The following is a 10,995-nucleotide window of genomic DNA, read 5'->3' on the forward strand; positions in this document are numbered from 1 at the left end:
CCTCCCCCCGGTCGACCCCCACCGACCGTCAGCGATTGTCGTCGACTACCGTTGATCACTGTCGGCCTCCTTCAACCATCACTTACTAGACGTCATCAGTTGACGTTGTAAAGTGAAAAGCTAGTTACCCTTTCCCGCCTGTGGGACAAGGGGCATTTGTAATCATCAACTTATAGTGGATTTTTACAACTGGGTCAGGCCCCGTGGTTTTTCCCCTTTTTACGGGTTTTTCACGTAAAAATTTCTGGTGTGATCACAGCTCGATTCATTTTTTATCTGGGTGTGTGCTGAATTCTCGTACAACGCTAAGACGATAATCTATTACTCTACCGCCGCGAATTTTCTAGCACGCATCAACCGCCATTACTGACAAGAGGTGCTAAGGAAGAAGCTAACATTAAGTGATTATTGGGAATCACTTGCTTATCCATCAAGTTTTCAACCAACTCAAATTGTCTCAAAACAATCACTTATCAAATTTTTAACAAAAGAAAGTGTTTAAGGAGGGACTTATCCCAAGTTTTGATCAGTTCACTATGGATAAACAAGGGAGAGTTAAGCGCTTGAGTTGGTTTACTACTTGATGATGAGATAAGTCCCACTATCAAGAGAAAAAAAGAGAGGAGAGTAAAAGGAGACAAAACACAAGAGTTTTAAGTGATTTGATATAGCGACCTAAAACCATCATACAAAGTGAATATTTCACTACTCCATACAAAAAAAAAAATTATAGTCTATTGATCTCCAAGCTTTCATTTTTTTTGCTACAATCTTGTAGAAAAATATAATATAAGTTTGTCTTTTTTGTCATGACATTAGTAAAAAAGAAGTTGATGAGGCTTTAAAGAGAACTACGGATGGAAAATCAATACGTCCTGATGATATCTCAATTGAAGTGTGGAAGTATTTTGGAGATTTGGGAGTTTCTTGACTTATTATTTTAAAAATTAACAATATGCGTGAGAAGTAGAGGAAGAACATTTTGGTCGACATTTTTAAGAATAAAGGGGATGCAAAAGAGTGTGCAAATTACAGAGGAATTAAGGGCCCGTTTGGGGTAGCTTATAAGCGCGGCGGCGTTTTCGAAAACGCCGCCTAACCGTTTCGTTTGCGAGTTTTTGAAAACGTTGTTTGCCGCGTTTTGGTTTTTTACACTGAATGCAGGCCGCGGGTCGATCCCCGTGATCAAACCCCAGGCCGCGTTTCAGGATAAAATGTTTATCCTGAAACGCACAAGCTGCCCCAAACAGACCCTAAGTTGACGTGCCCTACTTTAAAATTATGCGAGAGTAATTGAACATAGGTTAAGAACATAGGTTAAGACGTGATAAAAAAATTTCTCATAATCAATTTGGATTTATGTTGGGCAAGTCTACTATGAAAGTTATACATTTATTGAGGAGTTTGATGGAGAAGTACAAAGAGAGTACGGAGAATCTACATATGATTTTTATTGATTTAGAAGAAGCTTACGATAAGATTCCGATAGAAGTTCTTTGGAGAGTTCTAGAGAAAGATGTTGATATGACTTATATTCCAGTCATTAAAGATATGTATACTAGAGTTATCACTTGTGTTTGAACAAAAGGAGGATTGATCAAGTATTTTTCTATTTCAGTTGGATTACATGAGGGATCAGTTTTAAGCCAGTATCTTTTTTGATTTAGCTCTGGATGCTTATACTAGATACTTACAGAAGGGTATATCTTATTGTATGCTTTTCGCTGATGATATCCTTTTTGTGGATAAAATTAGAGAAAGAGCTCATGAAAAACTTGAATTATAGATGTCTACATTCGATTCTAAAGGTTTTCGTTTGAGTAGATCTAAAATTGAATACATTGAATGTAATTTTAGTAGTAGTAGTTGCTCTAATGACAGAGTTGTACCTTTGGGTGATCAAATCATTAAAATGTGTGAACAATTAAAATCCTTTGGGTGATCAAATCATTAAAATGTGTGAACATTTTAGATATCTCGGGTCTATTGTTCAAAGTGATGGTGATATAGAAGGGGATGTTATTAGTAGAATTTAAGTTGTTAGGTTGAAATGGAGGAATGCATTGAACCTAGCGTGCGATAGAAAAGTACCGCTTAAATTTAACGGAAAATTTTTGTAAGATGGTGGTAAGACGAATGCTATATGACACATAATGTTGGCCTTTAAAAGTAAGCATAAAACAAAGTTAAGTGTTGTTGAGATGAGAATGCTTAGGTGGATGAGTAGCTTGAAACTTAGAGACAAAATGCAAAATGAATATATCTGTGATAGAGGTTGCTGTAGATCCAGCGACGGATAAGATTATAGAGAGTTGTCTTAGATGGTCAGGAAACATTAAACACCGACCATCTAATGATCCGGTTAGGAGAATAGATGTTTTAGATTTGACTTATGTTAAGAAAGGCAGAGGAAGACCTAAAAAACTTGGTCATATAGTATTAAAAATTATCTTAATTTATTAGAATTAAATGAAAAAATGACACTCAATAAGACACAAAAGAGAAAAATGATTCATATAGCCGACCCCACGTAATGGGTATTGGGTACCTCGGGCAAAAAAAAATTCTTAAAAAGGCCAAAGAGAAGTTATTTACTGCCAACATATTGTCTTGAGTTACTTTTGAGGTGGATAACATATGAGCCATAGGAGACATGCCAAGTAGTAGATATTGAAGAGCCCAATGAATGGCGAGCAACTTAAAACTTTAGTGCAATGGGGATTAATAGTAGAGAAATGACATGATGCTCTAAAAAATATTCCTAACATAGTCATTCCACATAGAAAGTGTCCATGTGGCACTTCTTGAGTGGTTAGACCAGGCAACAACAACATTAGTTGTACAAAAATTAAAATGTAAATTTTTTTCGAGTTTGAGGAATAAATTCAATCAAGATAAATGAAATATTTTTGGGTGAGCATGCCAATATGGATCTCATTGGTGACTAGTGGATGATCCGGCGAGCTTACAAGAAGAAAAAAATTAAGATAAAACCTCCAATTGTCAGACAAGTCCACTCAAGTCCCAATAAACTTGAGCTAGTCGACATCTTGCCAGTTAGTCTTGGACTCCTCTTAGGCCTCATGTTGAATACAATTGACTTCCAGGGGTGTGCATTTGGTCATAGTTTTTTGATCTACAAATTTACTAAACTGATTGATTTCGGTTCTAAAATATAGAAAAAAGAAAACCAAACTACTTTCCAATTCAAACTAAAGCAAAACAAACTTTTTTTGTCACTTTGGTTTGGTTTTAGATGAAACAGAATGCAATTGAATTTCACAATAAATTTAATTACATGCATCTTAAATTACATGTGCTAAAAAGATTGCTAAGTAATACTTGCTTAATTTTTATGATGTTGCCACATTACAAAAAATAATATTCATGTTGATCTATATGTAATTTATTTACATGTGAAGGCTTTGTTTATTCATTTTTTAGTTTAAAAAATATAAAAAAAAACAAAAATTGAATCTATTACCAAAATCCAAAAAAAAAAAATTTAGATCACAACCAATAAACGAACCAATACTTCAGCAACCAAACCAATCAAACAGATAAAATCATTTGCGTTTGCATTTTTATGTTTGATATATTGGCAAATTCAGCCAATAAATTAATTTTTAACATGTGGATGGCTTTGATGAAACGTGCTAAATAAAGTGTTAAGCTACACTAAGTATCTCAATAAAGATGCTACACTACTGGCAGAACCAAAACTTAAGAAAAGGTGTGGCAAAATAAATAAATCAGTGGGTGATGATTATTTAAGTTTAAAATTTTCATCTCCTGAATTTTTTAAAAAACTATCATAAAAATAATTATTAAATTTAAATATAATTAATATTAAATTATTATTACATACTTCAAGTTTTGGAAAGACAAAATTTTACTATACTATATGATATTAAAGATTTAAGTAAAAATCTATGGCCGACAGGTGCCTCCCCCCAACCACCCCCTGGTTTTGCCACTATACTACACTTTGCATTAAAATTGTTCTTATGGGTAAATGAATATATGCAAACCCCCTGTCTGGTCTCCACCACCATGAAATAAAACATAAACACATCTGCTAGAGCATGTGGAAGGAAAAAAAAATCCACATAACAAAATTGTCTACCATGCTTTCTTCAATGGTATGAAAGAAATCAGCATCTGAATTACAATACAGGCTATTATTTTTTTCCTCAAGATGCTATAATAAAACTATCATTTTCATTTCATTAATAAACAAAAAACACTAAATAAATAGTTTACTTATATACGAACACGATTAAGATAATTCGGGATAATGAGAAAACTGTAATCCTACATATGAACTTTTAAGAGGTAATTTTTACAAGATACAAAAATTAGTATTTAAGTTTCTCAATCCCCAATAACAAAAATATGAAATAAGATGGAGATCAGAAATTCTATCAGAAGTATATCCATTAGATGCATGCAATGCTAAGACTGGTCTATATTAATAAGTTGCAATGCAAGAAATAGATAAAATATGCTTTTGAGCAGAAAAAATAAGAAGAAAGCCAAGATATGGTCAAAACTAAAAGAATCACAAACTGTGACAAGTTATAACTGCATAACCAATTTAATTCAATTTAGATATTCAAAAGTGGACCAATTTACATACAAAATGGATAATTCCAAGCAGAAATAACCAGCACAACACCAAGAGGCTCTGGCACAATCTCTGCTGATGAGGGGAAAGCCGTTAGCATACTTGACACCTAAATTCATTATAACTTTAAGATTCAGTGTCAGACAAAAAAGGAGAAAACAAAGAAACAATTTCTCTCTTATTAAAAAACGCTAGCCCTAATCCCAGAGCCCGTTACCTTCTCAGGCTTCATCCAGCGCTTCAACTCCTTTAAAGCCAATCCACATGAAGACTTTGCCAACGAAATCTGCAATGAAATCAAACAGAGTAATATTCTTTTTTTCCTTTGTGATCCAGATTAGAAGACAAGTTCTGAAAAACCAGAAACAAAACTTGCAATCTAGGGAAAAGCCTTCGTCCTAATATGCTTCATCCCATCAAAAAAAAAGGACAAAAACGAAGAAAGGAGTAAAGAGAGGAAGCAAAACTCGACCTCGTGGACAAAAGATTCAAGCTTTGGCTTGGATAGATCAGCTTGTAGCGCTTCCATGATGTTTTCCTCCTTCTCGTTGATCATCCTGATGATGCCCTTCAACTGAGCCGCCCTCCACTCATAGCTCCTCGTCTTCCCCGACGAAAAGCTCTCGCGCAGCCCCGCCACCACATCATCGGCGCTCACTTCGCCGCCCGGTCGTTGAATTTGCTCGCCCATCTCTTCACCTTACAAGAATACCCGAAATAGATAACAGTCAACCGAGGAGGAATTGTTCTGTGTTGGAGGAAAGGAGGAAGGAAAGAGAAAAGCACGTTCTGTTTTCAAACCGATAGACATCTTCCATATATTGCGTATCAACTTTCCTCATGCCTCGGGGAAGAAACAAAAGCATAAATTGAATAATTGCTGATTAGTCATGTGAGGTAGAGCCGTTGAGACTTTTTGTATTTTGGACTGGTTTTGGGTATTCCATGGAGAGTATTAAAGTATTCTTGTCGTGCGGCTTACTTTTTGTTTCCTTTTACTTCAATTCATGTCAATCTATTTTGGGATGAAAGTCAAACAAGTTCTATTTTAGTTTTTGGAAGATTTACATATATATCATGCAATTCCTATGTATTTACACATGATTTTTTATGAGATATGGAAAAATTGAGTTGTAAAAATGTAAGAAGAAAAAATTAGTTACTAGATATGTAAATTCATAAGAGGTGGGTGGTACGCATATTTTTGTAAATTCCTCTCTTTTTTTTTTTTGTTTGGAGTGGCTAAGGGGCTATTTAAGATAGTTTTTGTTTTTATTTTTTATTTTAAATATTTTTTTTTTATTTTTTGAGTTATTTTAAAATAACAAATAAAAAAGGTATGCTAGATAATTATATTTTTAAAAATTAAAAGAAAACATTAAAATGAAATTGATCTCAAATGAATACTAAGAGCTTTCACACCTCATCTTCATTTGAATCCGTAGGTGCATTAGTTTTTACTATTATTTTATATTTTTCAAAGCAAACATATTTGTTAAGTGAAATCCAAGTTGTTGAAATTAAAAAATATGGAGCAATTGTATTTTCATTTTCATTTGGTTCAATTCAATCGAATCATCATCAGGTTCAAAGCTTAGTCAACATCTCACCAGTTTTGAAACTAGCTCGATGCTTGACTTAAAATAATTTATCAAAGTTGCTTGCTTGTTAACAAAGTTATTATTAATGGAACATTTTTTTGGTACCAAACCTCAACTTAGAACTTGCTTAAACTTTCCCTCCTAATGGATTGATACCAGTAAAACTCATTTGCTAAACAATGAGCAACATGATGTTCAATAAATTAATGCACTTATAGTTTTTTTATGTAATTAATCTTATGCTATTGGTATTGATCTTCATTTACGACATTTTTTAGTGCATTTTGACCAAATTTATGCCAATCAAATTTTTGTATCCTTTCTTTATCCTTTAGAGTTAATTCAACTTTTATTATGTGTTATATGTAGTCAATCAATTTCTTCAATAATTTTAATTAAAAAAAATTCTAAATCTAATATCTTATTCTCATCACAGACTCGGTCACAATATGTAGTAGAATTTTGGCATCATTCCATCAATTATTTCATGTATATGATTTCAAAAAATCATGAAACACTTTCCAAAAACTACTTATTCACCTTTGATGAAAGCATGTTTTAATTAGCTCTTTAGCTTTCCAACCATCGCCTAGTAATTACGACATTCTCACTTTAGGAAAACATTGCGGAGTCTCTTCTCCAAAAACAAATGATAAAAATATAATGCGGCACACCAAAACTTTCTCGATATAAATCATGAAGATCCAACCTTCACTTAATACAAAAATGTCATCACTAGATTTTTATGAAGTAGAAATAGATCTAGTTGACCATGGGGCTTGCTTTAAATCTAACTTTTAGTTGATTAAATTCAATGATGTGATGCATACAACATATCACCGCTTTCAAATAGGAGCCATTATTGTTTCAAATATCTTATTCTAAGGGGGACCAAAGGTTTTCTATACTTAATGTGGTTATTCATCATTAGTTTTGCCCAAGCACAAAGGTTGTTGAAGAAATATTCAAGCTCCTCTTAACATAAAACGACATTTTAGTTAGCCCTTTCATTGATTGAGTACTTTTTTTTTATTTTTGTGATATATGTTAGTTGATTAGAACTTGGACCCTAAACCCTATGCTTATATAAATTTGCTCGATAATATTGTACACACACACACATCAAAAAGAAAAAGCCTTTAGATCATGATATTTTTGGCTGGCAAAGTGATCTCAGCCAAAAAAAAGGGACAACTGATACATCTCTAGCAAATTTCCATCATCCGTCATGAATCTCAAGGCATGATATAGATCTTGAGGAGGCTTTTTGAGCAAGAAATATTCAAATCTCGATAAAAACTCATCCAAAACTCTGATTTCAACAAACTTATAGTCAAACTCACTAGCTCGTCAAGAAGAACCTACTGTTACCAAAATTAATCCAATCTGTATCAAATTATGCTTAGATTAAGGGCCCGTTTGGGGCAGCTTATTTGGTGCGATGTCGTTTTGAAAATACACCTGACCTGTTTGGGTAAACTGCGTTTTGACAGGTTATGCATTTTCAAAACGCTGAAAACAACATTTTCACACCGCACCTATCTAGGTAGATAGGTGCGGTGGCAGCTTATTGGCAGGGGTCTGGCTTTTCAAAAAAAATAAAACTTTGTATTAGCTACCTCACCTAGCTTATCAACATATTATTTTTAATCAGCTTATCAACAGATTATTCAATAAGCTACAGCTGCCCCAAACAGACTATAAGTCATTAAACCACTCTTTCAATTTTTTTCAGACATATTTAGAAGGTTAAATAAATATTGAATCTAGCAATCTTATAATCAAGCGTCTCGACGAGACGAATCCAACGAGCCTAAGATTGCTCAATTCCAACATCTTCCATGCACTCAAATGTTCATCAAATGTGTTTTGAACGAAGGAAGTCCTCCGGACATTCCGATCAAAGTAGTTCATCTTTCGACATTAATTACACTCATAACACTGTGAATAGAGCCCACCCCTCTCATCAGAGTGGGTTGCAGGCTTCAGAGAACTCAAACCTTTGAGAAGGAGCTTAAGACTAGTACCACCCTTGTTACCATCGACCGTCGCTAACCACCGCTTACTGCTATTGACCACCACATATCGTCGTCGACCATTGTTGACTGTCATCGACAACTACTAACTGTCGTTGAGCACTACTGTCGTCAATCACTATAGACTGTCATTGACAGCTGACCACCGTCGATCACCACCAATCACCATGAACCACCACTGACCTGAAGTCGTCAGTCGATGTTATAACTTGGAAAATCTAGTAATCATTTTCCGTTTGTGAGATAAAGGGTTCATCGACCTATAATGAATTTTTACATCAAGGCCAGACCACATAGATTTTTTTCCTTTGCGAGTTTTTCACGTAAAAACATTTGGGGTAAGAATTGGTTGTTTTATTTTACTTAAGTGTGTGTTGAATTCTCATGTTACATTAAGATGATAATCCATTACTATACCGCCAAAAATTTTCTAGCACGCATCACATGTATATCGGGAAACCAATCCCTCTATAGTTGCAAATTCACCAAACATATCTCAACTAAATTGAAAACAAAGTAATTTTGAATAAAAATATGAAAGACATAAAATATGAAGGAAATAAATCAATGAAAGGTTTCATACAATGTCTTAATCAATCCTCCAAGGTTTAGGGTTTGTAGCTGGCCTACATGAGAATTAAATATGGAAAGGACTTCTTATATTTCCACAATCTTCATCAAGTGCAGTCATGATGTTGTAGAGAACGAGATCGGTGTTGAATTTTGAGAAGGTACTAAAAGAAAGACCTTAGGTGAAGTCACCAACAATTTGTTGGTGTGTTAGGATGTAACTTAGTTGTATAACTCCCCAATTGACCTTTTAAGAGATGAAGTGTGGTTCTGTCATGATACACATGAATAATCCAGGAAATACTAATAGCTTTTTTACTATCACAAACATTTATATAAGTTTACTGGAAAAACATCATAGTTCTCATAATAATTTTTGAATCCATATCCCTTCACAGATCTCCAAAGCAAGTGTCATATAATCTGATTTTGAACAACTTTTTGAAACCACAGCTTGTTCCTTATTACTTATGTAACCAAAATTGCTCATATGTATGAGCAATAACTTGTGATAGACATTCTGTCAACGAGTTTTTCCGCTCAACCAACATTAGTGTAGACTTCCAAAAATAATCCATAATAAGGAGTCATTTTAAGAAATCTCAAAATCCTGTAAACTATTTTCAAATGTTCTTCATTTGGGAAATTTATGTTTTGACTCACAATACCGCCAAATCGAGGTCACTTCCAATTGTTAACTCTATTTGATGGTCATTGAAATCAATTTTTGTCCGTCCCCACTATTAGTTGATATGCCTCCTCATACGGTTTAAACATGAGTGAACCTCCTACTATTGAATAGACCTAAGTGATTCCACTAATATGTTATAAAATATTTGTATGATTGACTGGTCAGGTAATGCACGGTGAGGACACTTCCTAAGAAGCTCCTTAAATCTTTCTCAGACTTAATATATTGACTATTCATCTAATTGGGTAAAATAGGTAATGTCATTTCTAAGTTTAGTCATTTTAGAAGGATTGAAATATTTCACGAAGAATCATTGGGCCAATTCATTCCATGTAGTGATAAAACCCGGGGCTAATGAATTATTAAGTCACATTTTAGCCTTATCTCTTAGTGAGAAAGGGAAAATCCTAAGCCTAGTAGCATCGTTGGAGAACATTGTAGCAAAAGGTGGCGTATAGTTAAAAGAAACCTACTAAATGGAGATTAAGATCTTCTGTAGCTTTTAGTCCCTTTTTAAGTTTTTTTGTATTTTTTTTTATTTTTTGACTATTTTTTCTAATTCAGGGTTGTAGGACACAAGTTAGGATGTTCCAACACTACACATACACTACTATAACGATATAGTGAAGTGACTTTAAACTAAAAAATAAAAACAAGTACATGCAAACAAACTTCCAAAATCATATAAACTAAGTTCACAAACGTGTTGACATGATATGGGAGATAAATAACACAATGATTCACAATAATAAAAATGAGAAAACATAGGGGAATGAAATTAGCAATAAATTAAACACACAACATAACATTTTTGGAGTTTTTTTTTATAAACACGAGAAATGAAAAACTGACATGTAGATGATAATTACACTACAAATTTCAAGTGTAGACCTTAATGGTTCGACTAAAATTTTCCTAATTTGGAGTTCAACGTTACTCCCCAGTAATAACGCTAAAAATTTTATATGAATCACTTGAGGTGAAGCACATATGAATCACGGAAAGTATACGTGTTATATAAGTAATATATGAATTTGAGTTTCATGTATCAATCCCACATAGAGCGAATTAAACCCCAAACTGAAAAAGGTTCGTCTACTAATTTAAGTTCTAACTTAAATGTCGGAACTTTGGTTTCTAGTTAGTGACTGCCCTAATTTTTTAAAATGATAAAACCTAGGCTAACTATGTGAGATGGAGAGTTTACAACGTTTATAGTGTTGACGAGTTCTTCTTTAAATTGTTATGCAAAAATGTAGGTTTACTCTAATGATTCAAATTTAAGTGTCAAACAGGAACACAATCTTCCTCATCTCCTCCCTGGTGCCTATAAAAGTCTGGCTAGTTCACTAGTTTTGTTCCCTAAAACCAATGAGCAACCCAAGAATCTAAATCTCTATGATATGTTTGCATAAATTCAAAGGAAATATCACTATTATTCTAAATTCATGAGGTTAACCTAATCATTCT

General features: G+C 33.7%; 1 protein-coding gene across 1 annotated transcript in view; it reads right to left on the reverse strand.

The window, feature by feature from the left end:
- LOC110033634 (aldehyde dehydrogenase family 3 member H1-like) overlaps window positions 1-5,578 on the reverse strand; it is a 28,765-nt gene extending 23,187 nt beyond the window's left edge. The window contains exons 1-3 of the mRNA XM_020737678.1: window positions 5,100-5,578; window positions 4,845-4,913; window positions 4,640-4,736 (exon numbers count right to left, since the gene is read on the reverse strand). Of these exons, the coding sequence (XP_020593337.1) occupies window positions 4,640-4,736; window positions 4,845-4,913; window positions 5,100-5,318 (385 nt within the window). The 5' untranslated portion in view covers window positions 5,319-5,578. The remainder of the gene's footprint in view (window positions 1-4,639; window positions 4,737-4,844; window positions 4,914-5,099) is intronic.
- Window positions 5,579-10,995: the final 5,417 nt, after the last annotated feature.

Source organism: Phalaenopsis equestris, unplaced genomic scaffold (genome assembly GCF_001263595.1).
Source record: "Phalaenopsis equestris unplaced genomic scaffold, ASM126359v1 Scaffold001241, whole genome shotgun sequence".
Taxonomy (NCBI): Eukaryota; Viridiplantae; Streptophyta; class Magnoliopsida; order Asparagales; family Orchidaceae; genus Phalaenopsis; species Phalaenopsis equestris.